The sequence below is a fragment of the Salmo trutta genome, chromosome 8 (assembly GCF_901001165.1).
Source record: "Salmo trutta chromosome 8, fSalTru1.1, whole genome shotgun sequence".
NCBI classification, from domain to species: Eukaryota; Metazoa; Chordata; class Actinopteri; order Salmoniformes; family Salmonidae; genus Salmo; species Salmo trutta.
In genome coordinates this window covers 43,515,460-43,528,664 of record NC_042964.1, presented here as the reverse complement: position 1 = coordinate 43,528,664, position 13,205 = coordinate 43,515,460, and the positions used below count along the sequence as shown (strand labels likewise).

Below are 13,205 nucleotides of genomic sequence, written 5' to 3'. Positions count from 1 at the left end.
TAGTAACATTTAGAATATGCCTGGTGTGGTGCTCAGCTGGTTAGTTACCGTACATGAGATTAGAGATGAGTTTATCAATAGCCTTCTTTTGATATCTTAAACTCCACTTTGGCCCACTTGCTCTCTACTGGTGTATCATATTAAACACTGATACAGTCTGTATCATCATTAATGAAATAGAACTGTGCTTGCGGCCACAGTCAGCTTTACAAAGGGTTTATACCATAGTAGCTATCAGAGAGACATCCTATGTAGTTAGTAACCCTGAAAGTACATAGTTTAGCGTTCAGCGTCTGTTTCTTTGAAGACAGAATGAAAGATTACAGGATGGAAGGGACTCATTGCTCTGCAATATAATGGAATGCTGCCTATGTAATATAATGTGTTTCTATGTTTGCTAATCATCCCCATCTCATTCCTCTCCCCCCTCTGTCCCCATCTCACCCCTCTGTCGCCTCTTTACCTCTCAGCTGATCTATAAGAAGTACAACCTCCCCTGCCCGATGCCCTTCATGTACCATCATACCAACCACAGTATGAACGGAACAGCCCTGGGGCCCCACGCCCTGCACAACGGCACCGTCCTCATGGACATGTCCCCCGCCTCCTACCTGGACGGCCACCACACATCAGGGGTCCGCTTCGAACCACACCCCGACGACGTGGAGGAGATGTGCACGCCCAAGTACTTTGTGTTCAACTCTCAGGTGAGTTGGTGAGGTGTGGAGCTACTGTATGTGGGTGGGGGGGTGGAGGCATGTGGGTGGGGTGTGAGTGCGTACGTGTGTGTGTATATGTGGTGAGTCGGAATGCTTCATGTCATAATTCTGTGTTTTGGAAACAATATCCTTTGATAAACAGTCCCAGAAACAGGATTCATCAAGGTTTAGAAGAACCCAATTCTTAACGTACATGAATCAAACCAAACATAGTTAGCTGCTGTGAGTGTGTATCTGGGACTGTGTTTCATTCCACGATCTCTTCTCCTGTCATTGCAGACTGCTTACACTGTTCCCATCCTGGCCTTCTCCTTTGTGTGCCACCCTGAAATTCTACCCATCTACAGTGAACTCAAAGAGTAAGTGCATCCAAGTGAATTACAAAAGACACGTTTGCATAGACGCTCATAGAAATTGCTGCGGTACATTTTCTCCATACAACTCACATCTCAACTTGCGTCTTCCCCAGTCGCTCCCGGAGAAAGATGCAGAACGTGTCCAACCTGTCCATCCTGGCCATGCTGGTCATGTACATGCTCTCAGCGCTGTTCGGCTACCTCACTTTCTACGGTAAGATACACACACGCACAATAAGATACATTTGCAGCAATTGTATTACTTTGTTTCTGCTTTTATTGCCGTTAAATGTTAATTTTATGAGTCAACTGTTTGAAAAAGAGCCAGTAGTATGTATTAAAACACTAGTAAGCTACCATAACCATTGCGTGTTTGTTTACCATATCTCTCTCTCACCCAGTTCAGGCGTTTGTATTGGTATGTCTCTGACAGCTTGTATTCCTTCTTTCTCCCGAACACAGAAAACGTGGAGGCGGAGTTGCTCCACACCTTCACCAAGGTGTATAAGTTTGACACCATGCTCCTGCTGGTCCGTCTGGCTGTCCTGACCGCTGTCACCCTGACGGTCCCCATTGTCCTGTTCCCTGTAAGTACAACGAGGCATCTGCTCAAACGCATGCATGCACACAGACACACACACACCCACATACACAAAACATATGCACACAATCTCACGCATACAATTTATGCAGACACATTCACACGCCGCTCAACACCTAGGTCATTTTATCCAAATGAGATAAAAATCCATTCATTATTTTAATACCAACAAGAGGGTCTCTTTCTGTATTGGCTGAGTGAGTGGGTGTGTTGACAAGGCTGGTTTTCTTGCTGAACTTGGTAAAGCACATACTGTTCTACTGTGACGTTAGATGACTCATTATTGGACTTTCAGCAATCCCGTCAATCCAATTCCCCAGGTCCCAAATGAGAACCAGCCCAGGTTTTCAAAGCTCTGTTTGTCTGTCGTAAGCTTCCTTACAAGAGCACTCTGTCCCTCCTCCAGTCATACTCTCGATCATACTTTAGACACACAAATACAAGCATAAACAGAAATTAACAGGCACACACGTACACAGCTTTAAAACAATTACACCCCTACACTGCTCCCCACCTGATGCCAGACGTATTCAGTCCCTTCCTTCTGGGAGACACATTGATGGACACACATCAATTGGCTCAGCATGTGAAAGCATAGAAATGTATTCACTCAATCTCTCTGGATAACAGAGTCTGATAAATGACTAAAATGTCAATGTGAAAAAGCAGTGGTACAATAGACGTCTTGTTCGTCACAAGGTCTTCAGCCTGGCTGCCAAGGAACACAGTGTAATGTTCACAACTCCCCTGTCTCCCATTTCCCACTCTGCTCTAAGTTGCACATTGTCACCACATGCTGTCCTAGCAAATAAATGCAGTGAAGTCACTTGCTACCGTCCTTATTTTTGTTAAAGTGTAAGCTGCAGTTTAGCCTTGGTTTGTACAGTTTAGCCTTGGTTTGTACAGTTTAGCCTTGGTTTGAAGCGTCAGTTTTCAGGTCTGATACTGTGTTTCTGTTCCACTGGTTATTATGTAATATCCTGTTCATGCGGCCTGCCTGCCTGCCTGTCTGCCTGTGTGGTGTGTGAGTCACTGAATGAGAGTGTTGGCCTTGCATGGCATACCTGACCCCCCTATATGGCCGTGGGCTATATTTGTCTTGGCCTTAGCCTGGCACAGGAGCCCATAAAGGGCTGAGGGTCTGAGGTGTCATGGACCTCCTTTGTAGCCTACAATGAACCATGCATTAGCACGTAACAGTGCCCATTAGAATTGATCCTCTCAAAGGACTTAGTTGACCCAAGGAACATTAAGATGGTAATATTAGAATGGAATGTTTTTTTTTCTCCAGTGAGCAAAGTGCACCACAATTCCACTGTTTACCTACAGTCACTGTAGCTTGCAGGAGTTGGGAGATGGGTTCTTGTGATGGGAGAGACAGTTTTAGGTTGGAAGGGTTAATGGACTATGTGGTGGTGTTGCACTGAGCCACCAGCAGAGGGCAGGGAAGAACTGTCAGCCCCATGGCTCTAGTCAGCCCTGCTTGGAAAGAGAGGTGGGTGGAGTATGCGTTTTGTCTGTGGGCTATACTGATACTCCCACACTCTTACACGCCCACAGAAACACTATCTTGCTCACACACACACACACACACACACACACACACACACACAGAGAAACACACACTCACCAGCTCTCTCACTGTGGGAGTGAACGCTTCTTTGGTCATGGGAATGTGCGAGTGAATCTCACAGTCCCAGTGGAAGTTTACAGGAGATAAGCCCTGAGCAGACAGTGGAAAAACCCTCACTGTGACCTCCACCTTAGAGAGAGGGAGGAGAGAGAAAGATAGAGGGAGGGAGGGGGAGACAATGCACTCACTGACTACTGCAGCTGACACCAAAATGCAGTGTCAGAAGGGAGGCTATAGGAACACGCCTAGTGCCCAAATGAATTATGTTTCTTGCGCACCGAGAGTCGAGTAGTGAGAGTCGAGTAGGGACTAACGGATTGGGTTCAGTCAGTCCTGATGAGCCCTTCCCAGCTACCTAGTTTATGCTTATGGCTAGAAACTTCAGCGAGAATTTGAAACTTGCCTGCCGAAGTTGAAATAATTTTGTTTTTATCTGAGTATATATCTTTTTTTTATGTAACGTTAGACGTTAATGCCGTAGTTGTACATTTTTGGTGAAAACTACAATAAATGTGCTTCAGCTGTCACCATGGTCTGTTATTGGCTACGCTATCCAGCTACCCTTTCCTTACTGTGGCAAGTGGGAGCGAAGGACACTGTTCCCTGTGACGTTGTGTTGCCTGCTTGCAGCGCAAACTCTCCCCATTGAGCAGTAGATTGTATCCAGATGGTTACTACAAACATTACAAGTTATTTCTTGTCTAGGCTTCTATCCTACTCGGAATAAAATCAAGTTGGATGGAACAAATTGGAGATGGTGACCAATAAGACAAGTTATTTCTCCCTCGCCCATCGACATAATCATCACGTTCTTTAACAGGTTTTAACTAGCGCCATGCTGTTGCCAGGTAGCCAGCATTACCTATCTGTGAGGGGCTTATCAGGACTGAACCAAACCCCTTCGTCTCGACATGACTCTCAGCTGCGCCACATACACTTCATGACCAAAAGTCGCCGAACATCTCATTCCAAAATCATGGGCATTTATAATATGTTGGTCCCCCCTTTGCTGCTCTAACAGCCTCCACTCTTCTGGGAAGGCTTTCCACCAGATGTTGGAACATTGCTGCGGGGACTTGCTTCTATTCAGCCACAAGAGCATTAGTGATGTTGGGCGGTTAGGCCTGGCTCGCTCGTGGTCAGCGTTACAATTCATTCCAAAGGTGTTTGATGGGGTTGAGGTCAGGGCTGTGTGCAGGCCAGTCAAGTTCTTCCACGCCGATCTCAACAAACCATTTCTGTATGAACCTCGCTTTGTGCACTGGGGTATTGTCATGCTGAAACAGGAAAGGGCCTTCCCCAAACTGTTAGCACAAAGTTGGAAGCACAGAATCGTCTAGAATGTCATTGTATGCTGTAGCGTTAAGATTTCCCAGATTCGTCCGTTGGACTGCCAGATGGTGAAGCCTGGTTCATCACTCTAGAGAACGCATTTCCACTGCTCCAAAGTCCAATGGCAGTGAGCTTTACACCACTCCAGCCGACGCTTGACATTGCGCATGGTGATCTTAGGCTTGTGTGCGGCTGCTTGGCCATGGAAACCCATTTCATGAAGCTCCCGACAAACAGTTCTTGTGCTGAAGTTGCTTCCTGAGGCAGTTTGGAACTTGGTCGTGAGTGTTGCAACCGAGGACAGACGTTTTTTATGCCCTACACGCTTCAGCACTCTGTGGTCCCATTTTGTGAGCTTGTGTTGCTCCTAGACGTTTCTACTTCACAATAACAGCACTTACAATTGACTGGGGCAGCTCTAGCAGGGCAGAAATTTGACGAACTGACTTGTTGGAAAGGTGGCATCCTATGATGGTGCCATGTTGAAAGTCACTGAGCTCTTCAGTACGGGCCATTCTACTGCCAATGTTTGTCTATGGAGATTGCATGGCAGTGTGCTCGATTTTGTAAACCTATCAGCAACGGATGTGGCTGAATTAGCTGAATCCATTCATTTGAAGGGGTGTCCACATACTTTTGGTCATGTAGTGTACATCATCCATTAGGGAAAGTGAAAGGGGGATACCTAGTCAGTTGTACAACTGAATGCATTCAACTAAAATGTGTCTAGCGCATTTAACCCAACTCCTCTGAATCAGAGGGCACCAGGTGTGTCTGTGCAGCCTCTCCCATAGCCGAAAGGCTCCTTGAGCAGGCCGTAGTCAAGCACAGAAACTAAGGGAGGCGATGTGAACATAAAGCAAGTACAGCATGTCGAATACATGTTTGGACGCAATCATGTCGATGTGTCTGCTGCCGTGTGCTCTGTAGCCATTGGCTACTGGTCTGTTACACCTGTGGGGCATAGCATATGCATGGCATCTTTTCCAAACACATTAGTCATGGCCTAGATAACCTATTTCCCCCCCTTGACTGCTGCTCAGGTTTCAACAAAGCATCACGGGCACCTCAGCATTTACAGTGCAGTGAGTTCAGTTCACCGCACAAGCTTGAGGATATAGTTGTGGAGACATAGGAGAGGTGAGATGAAAGTAACCAGTCATGCTGGCATCACGTTGCCAGGTGTCCAGCCCTCTGAATCACGAGACGTGACATTTGAGATCTTCCCTTGAAAGTCCTTTGCCCTTCATTTGGCAGAGAAGCCTTCAGCACCCAGATTAACGTTTGCTTTGTCTCTCAAGCACTATGTCCTTTATTACAGGCAGGAGGGCTGGGGTTGTGTAGGAGGGGAGCGGGGAGTGGAGGTGAAAGGGTGGGCTCAAACAGTAAAGAACCTAAAGGCAACAGTAAAGATGCTTGGTCACGAACCAGCAGGTTTTAATGAAACAGTGTTTAGATGTAGTAGGTAGACTTGTCTAGTTCCCATGCTCTCTTTGTTTCATGGCTCCTCAATAACAGGAACACAAATATTTAAATTACCTCAAGTCAACTGTTCATTTTGATGTTTAAAAAGTCACTTAAAATGTTCTTAAGTATAATGATTCCTGTTTTCATGAGTCATTTTAATTTACCAACATTGTTTTTGAATGTTGGTGTGTGATATGATCTGTTATATTGTGATATTCTATGGCCTCATCTCAAGGGGGTTGACCTTTTCTTGATCGTATTTCTAAATAAAGCAGTGGGACCACTTGTCTGAGAAATATAAACGCATGAAATAGGGCCTTCTAACTATTAACCTTGGTATTTTCTGGTGCTTATGGCTCTGTAATAAGAAGTGATTCTGTTTGTGTTGCAGTCAGTTATGATGGTTACGTTGGCCTAGTAGTGATGGTACTCTTGTGATGAGGTTGTTAGGCTGCTGCTGAGGTTTCCACTAGAGGGCAGGTCAGAGAAGGCAAATCCTGTGGTGCACAAGCACAATGCCCAGTTGGCTGTGACTAAATGTAGCCTGCCATGCATGCTGTCTTTTCACAGTGACTTCATGGAAAATAAGCTTATAGTCAGTAAGTTAGCTATATATCTGCCCTTGTTATTGCTGTGATACACTATTTTCAGGATCATTTGACTGGCTTTACAAAGTGAACCCTGTCACCTGTCTTTGACAGTGGTTGAATAGGCTTGTTAAATGTGGTGGGAAAGGGTTTAAAATGGGTTTTATTTCTGATGGTCAGTCAATTGAGGATTTAAAAAATCTCAAATTAAAACCTGTCTATCTTATTCCTGACCTTATGGTGTGCTTGTTCCTCTTAATCTTGGATTTACCTTTTTTGCCCTTCCCTTTTTAATGTCTTCCTCTATGAAAAAAGCAGGGGCAAACCAAGGTGTAGTAATACTATGCCATATATCTAGCTGAAGCTGAAAAGGTTGCAGAATCTTTCACTTGGTTGGAGCCCAGTTGGCTCCCTGGTTTTGGGCCATGTTGCTAGCTTTTGGCTGGCCTGGTAGACCCAGGTACCTTGGCAGCAGTGGCGCTTTGCCACATATCTCACCCCAGTGGGAGCTGTCACAGCGGATGGAGGGAGGGAGATGCAGGCAAATATTGCATGGTGCACTCCAAAGGCCCTGCGCAGGATCTCTGTTGGGCGCTGAATAGTTCAGAGCCTTGGCGGTCAGGTGGGTAGAAATGTCACGCCCAGGCGCCAGGTTTTCACCGGCCCAATTATTTAGACTGAAACATGAATCAGCCAAGAGTCTCGTCTTTCTGCTGTCTAAATGTCTACGTAGGAAAGGTATCATTAGTGAAAAAAGCAAATGAGAGGATTTCAAAAAAGGGAAACTTAATTGACAAGCGTTGCCTGGGGGCAGAACACGCCTATCCTGCTGCCTTCAGTCCCGCCTTCTCTGGCCTTGGCTGATGCAATCCCAGGGTGCCGTTGCAGAAGGCTCTCCCAGAGTTAATCCTCTGCCTTTTGAATGGCGCTGGCCCATAGCAGTTCCTTTTCACCTGATACCCGTGACCTCTCACCCAGTGAAGTCTTTAACTCAATGCCTTGAGCTGTGCTGCTCTCAGCCTCTTAGCTGGTGGCCTCCTTCCCTGCCTCTGCCTGGCTGCCTACTTAGACTCTCACCTGCTGCCGTTGACACACTTCAGTCAGCAGCCAACTGTGGAAATTGGCCTGTGGGCTTAGACTAGTTTGTAGACATGACTGATGATATAGTTACCTACTCGCCCTTGAATTTGACTGTGTGGGTGTAATTGTGTTTGTGTGTATGTGTGCGTGTGTAAGAGAAATAAAGACAAAGTGCTGTATTAATCAATACATAAAAAAACACTTTACAAGTGGTATCAACTGATCGTCAGTATGTAGCGGTTGATCAGACGTTATAAAGAGGTTTGTGTTGCAGATCCGTTCCTCCATTAATACCATGCTGTTTAGCCAACGGGAGTTCAGCTGGGTGCGTCACATGCTCATCGCCGCCTTCATCCTCCTGTTCAACAACCTGCTGGTCATCTTCGTCCCCACCATCAGAGACATTTTCGGCTTCATCGGTGAGTCCTCCTCAACCACAGCAGTGGTCCCCAAACCCATTCCTGGAGAGCTACGGGGTGTGCAGGCTTTTGTTCCCACTAAGCACTAACATTGATTGATGTCTTGATGTGGAGGTATTTCATTGAATGAGGTGTGTGTTGCGTGTGTCATAGCGGCTCAAATTCCTGCTCAAATTCCTGCACACCCTGAGGCTAGTGCTGTCTAAGTGAGGACATTTGTTTAGACAGAAAAAGCTAGATTACTGATGGTGGTCTTCTTCCTGTTTCCCCTCTGACAGGCTCCTCTGCAGCCACCATGCTCATCTTCATCCTCCCTGCTGCCTTCTATCTACGCCTGGTCAAGTCCGTGCCGATGCACTCCGTGCAGAAGATCTCAGTAAGTGTGCAGGAAACGATGGTGCATGAACACACACACAAATACTCAACTCAAAATCACATATGGTGACTCACACACAGAACATCCACTCTGACACACGCAACATATGACACACACATGACATAGCCTGACGAAATTAGCACCCATCAACATGCCTATACAGACACACCGTAGCTGTTATTAGAACAGACCCCCCACCCCACAGCACTTAGACAACAACCCTGATTTACAGAGTTACAGTCCCCCAAAACAGGGTTTCCCAGAGGCCCACTGAGATTCTTGGCAAAAAATTATTGCACTGAATGTACAGATATGAACACTTCACACAACCTCCTCTCACAGTGTCGTTATTATTTTTCCTGATGTCTTTTAGGCGGCCATTTTCCTGGTGGTGGGCATCATCTTCATGTTTAGCAGCCTGTCGCTCATCGTGATGGACTGGATCCAAAACCCTCCCGGCTCCGGCGGTGGTCACTAAGAGGACCCCCCTTACCTCCACCCCCTCTCACCTCAAACCCCCTCCCCTGACTGTGCCTTGGGGGTAAGGTAACCGGGCCCGCGGGGTGCCCCCACACATCACCTACAGACTGAGTACGTCAGCGACGTAAAGGGGCGGTTCGCTTTTCTCAACCCCACCCCTTTCCACAAAGTATTACTGGAGGGGACTACGTTCTTCGACTGAAACGGACTCTTTTAAGTTTGTTATTCTTTTTCTTTCTTGTTGTTGTTGGATGGTTTAGTTCTAAAGAATCCTCCACAACAGGGACTCGCCGAAAGGACACAAAGTAATCCCGGAGGACGGTCAGAAACGGGAGAAAATACGTCAGACGCTGCGGCTGTTGCTGGGCGCCCTGCCGTAGTTTTCTAGATAGCCCATCATCCCTACTCTGTGATATTACCTGAGCAAAGGAAAAATACGAGCAGAGACCTCAACCATTAAACGGTCAAGAGAACCCAAAGAGAACAAGAGCTGATCTGAGCGCTGCCACTATTGGAGCTGGTTGTGACTGCAGGCGTGGCTTCAGGGCCATGGGCTCTGCACACTTGAAGATTAGAGAGAGAGAGAGGTGGGACAAGGGTTCAAAAACAAAGAGCACTTTTAGCATACGTTTCGAGTTTTAATGTATTTTTAACACATCCAGACACACACAAGGACACACAAGAAACACACACACATACAGCATGCCATCTACACTAATTGGAGCTATTTTGCTTACTGTCAAAATATATTTTTGTACACCTAGGGGGAGTAAGCAAAGTCGATGTAACCGTACATATGACAGCTGTAGTATCTTTTTCTGAGCTAGAGACTGGAAAAAGTTGTTCTGAGTGATATTTAAAAACTAGGTTTGGTAAAGTAGTTTCTATTTTATTTTATACTCTTACAATCAATCACATCACCAAAGTTTATGTGCGCACAGATATTTCTCAGTGGCCAGTGTGTTGCTCTCAAAACATCCCTTGACAGCAATCATCAGATCAGACGTTGGCAATCATACACAATGACAGACACATACACCAAGTCAACATTTTCAGCCATGTCCATTCTCCCAATCAACACTTAATGTGATGATCAACACACACTGTCAGCCATTTTGAAACCGCCGTGTAGACTGAGCTTCAAACAAGAGACTGCATTCATTCAGTGTTATTGTCGCAGAGATTTGAATGTTGCCAAGTTTTGAATGTACCGGTACTTGGCCAATGGTCTACTGAATGACAGTTTACGTGTTTCTTTCTTTGCCTTCTTGTTCACTCTTGTCCAATGTGTCACGCTACAGACCCCTTGGGTCAATTGCAGCCAACATTACCAGGAGATGAGCTCATGTTGTTGGCTTGAGATCATTTTCAACTTGTAACTCCATCTCTTCCTAAACTTCATGTGAAGTGAACTGTGCTATGAAATACAACTAGTGAAAGCTAGTTTCAGTGAAGAGGAACAACAACAGAGCTCTATGAGAGTTAAAGAAGGTCTACTGGCAGTATACCATACAGGTTATTTAGCTATTTGACTTGGCACAGCGATCCTATAACCCATGAGAATGTTTTTCTTCTATCCCAGTGTGTAAAACGATATCTTGTGACAAAATTCAATTGTGAAAAAAAATATTGTGGGTAAAATAAGCAATGGATTGGACCTCCAGACTGTGCTGTTTCTGAGACACAAGATAAGTTGTTTTATCACCTTAAAGGGGAAATCTGCAGTTGCTACATTTCTGGACTTATAAATTAATCATTTGTACCCATTGATTCTTGAAAAATATCACTTATGAATGCCTCAAGCTTAGTTTAACCGTCGTACCCCATCAGAACCCAAAATATATGATTGGTTTCCTCCAATGTTTGTAAACAACGTAAATGTAAACGATATATAGCCTCAAAACATGGTTAAAACCATAATTTTGATATCATGGATGGTCAGTCCTTGCATCCGTATATCTCATCCTTCAGCTTTTTCCAGAACAGACGGGGACTACACTTTGTTATTGCTTCAACTGCTGATTGGCCCTTTAAGTTCAATATGGGTCATAATGTCAAATGTGGAAAAGATTAGAGAAATGAAATGCATCCACTGTTACTTAGCAGGCTTGTCATTTGGTGATGTTTTAACCAGTGATTTGTTTATGGCAGACAGTATGTGTTTATTACTGTGATTGTGACTCTTGTTACTGTAATTTACATCATTTCAACGGACCATAATTTGTTAAAATGCCCTAATTAATTAATTAACACCACGATAATTGAATTTCAAAATATTGTGCCGTGCTGACAAAACATTTGTCAGTAGGTGGCTACATTAGCAGTTTGCATTCAAAGCAGAGAATACCTGTTTTCTAAGGTATTGAAGCAGATACGTGTTCCAAATTGATATTTCAAATGAAATGGTATAGTATGTGCATGTTTTGGATTACAAACATGGTATTTTCTGCCAACTTGTATATGCTTTGTAAATAATCTTATTATATGGTACTCACTGAATTATATGTGTGGGGGGTTGTAAGGGATTTTACCAGAAGTCTTCTACAATCTACAATGTTATTTTAGTGTTCAATGATATCGATTTTTCTCTATGATATTTTTTTTTTTATGGAAGCTTGTACATTTGTAGAAAATCTCTATCCCTTTTCATTTCTTTATAGTTACATATCTGGAGTACCTAGACCTTGAATTAATGAATGGTTTGTCGGTAATGTTGTCTGATGCCTCAGTCCTACAGTGGCTGCAGGGTCCGAGTAGAATCTCAGTGTTGATGTCTTGCGAGACTTAGGTAGATATTGCCTATGTTGAGCTGAAGTACTTGATTCATGCCATGCGGGTGGGTGCGCTGTCAAAAGATCAATGACGTTCAGATCACATGCTTTTAGTAAGAACCACCCAACAGTCACATTTTAGATGCGGTCCGCATCGATAGGGGCTGCTGGGTCTTTGCTGAAATTCCTCCTGAGCCTCAGTTACTGTATGTGAAGATACATTTCATGAAGTATATTGACAAAAACCTTACTATTGTATGAGAATGCAGAAACCAACCTTTGCCTTAATAATTGCAAACTTCAGTTCATCTAGGGAGCAAACCTTAGGGTCAGGCCCGGCACCAGATGTAAGACCTTGGTCATACAGTGATTTTGTCATTCGTTTAACATTCAAAGGTGGCATGCTTTTTTCCCCCAATGAAGGACTAGAGCGGAGAGCACAAATGTTGGGGTCTCAGACACTCAAGAAGGGGGTCAGGGAGGGGCTCTTTCAGCGCTATGCCCTCAATATCACTCAGGTACAACTTTAGACTGTCGTAGCATGACATGCTGTAGTCACGACAGCTGACTTTAATATACGTTAAATGACCAAACACTCTGGCATGCGAACTACATGTCATGCGTTTGATAACGTAAAGTAGGCTTCACGCCGGAGGGTTTAAGTAATGTGTTACCCCAAAAGCATCTGCCTTATCTGTAACCTGGCCCGAAAGAAGCACTGGGTCAGCACCAGTGTCCTGCCGTTCAGTGTCTGCTTCCTGTGGATCAACTAACATTCAAATTGTATATTTGCCTGAACAAAGGGGATTTTTGTATCAGTGAAGCTGTTTCAATATCACGTAACATGAACAATAAAAATGTGAAATAAACTTGGCTGCATCTCTTTGCTGTTGAAATGAGGGAAGAACTGTAACGGTCGTCGTACGTAATGGACCAAGGCGCAGCGGGTTGAGTGCTCATCTTAACTTTATTTGAACACTGAACAAAACAAGAAAACGATCGAACGAACAGTATTGCAGGCTACACACACAGCTATGCAACAACAACTTCCCACAAAGGACAGGTGAAAACAGGGCTACCTAAGTATGACTCCCAATCAGCAACAACGATGTACAGCTGTTCCTGATTGAGAGCCATACTAGGCCAACACAAAGAAATACACAACATAGACAGAGCATAGAAATATAGAACATAACCAAAACCCCCGGAAAATTCTAAACAAACACCCCTCTACATAAACACATATCCCAACAAACCCCGAACCACATAAAACAAACACCCCCCTGCCACATCCTGACCAAACTACAATAACAAATAACCCCCTTACTGGTCAGGACGTGACAAGAACAAGGCCTTGTGCCTAGAGTCTGCCAGATCAGAGGCA

The 13,205-nt window shown here is 44.7% G+C and overlaps 1 protein-coding gene across 3 annotated transcripts in view; it reads left to right on the top strand.

Moving 5' to 3' along the window:
• Nucleotides 1-12,690, top strand: part of LOC115199035 (sodium-coupled neutral amino acid transporter 4) — a 33,807-nt gene extending 21,117 nt beyond the window's left edge. For all 3 annotated transcript variants that reach the window (XM_029761547.1, XM_029761546.1, XM_029761544.1), the window contains exons 10-16: nucleotides 471-707; nucleotides 999-1,078; nucleotides 1,189-1,289; nucleotides 1,538-1,662; nucleotides 8,050-8,194; nucleotides 8,473-8,570; nucleotides 8,944-12,690. In XM_029761547.1, coding sequence (XP_029617407.1) covers nucleotides 471-707; nucleotides 999-1,078; nucleotides 1,189-1,289; nucleotides 1,538-1,662; nucleotides 8,050-8,194; nucleotides 8,473-8,570; nucleotides 8,944-9,048 — 891 coding nt within the window. In that variant the 3' untranslated portion in view covers nucleotides 9,049-12,690. The remainder of the gene's footprint in view (nucleotides 1-470; nucleotides 708-998; nucleotides 1,079-1,188; nucleotides 1,290-1,537; nucleotides 1,663-8,049; nucleotides 8,195-8,472; nucleotides 8,571-8,943) is intronic.
• The last annotated feature ends 515 nt before the right edge of the window (nucleotides 12,691-13,205 follow it).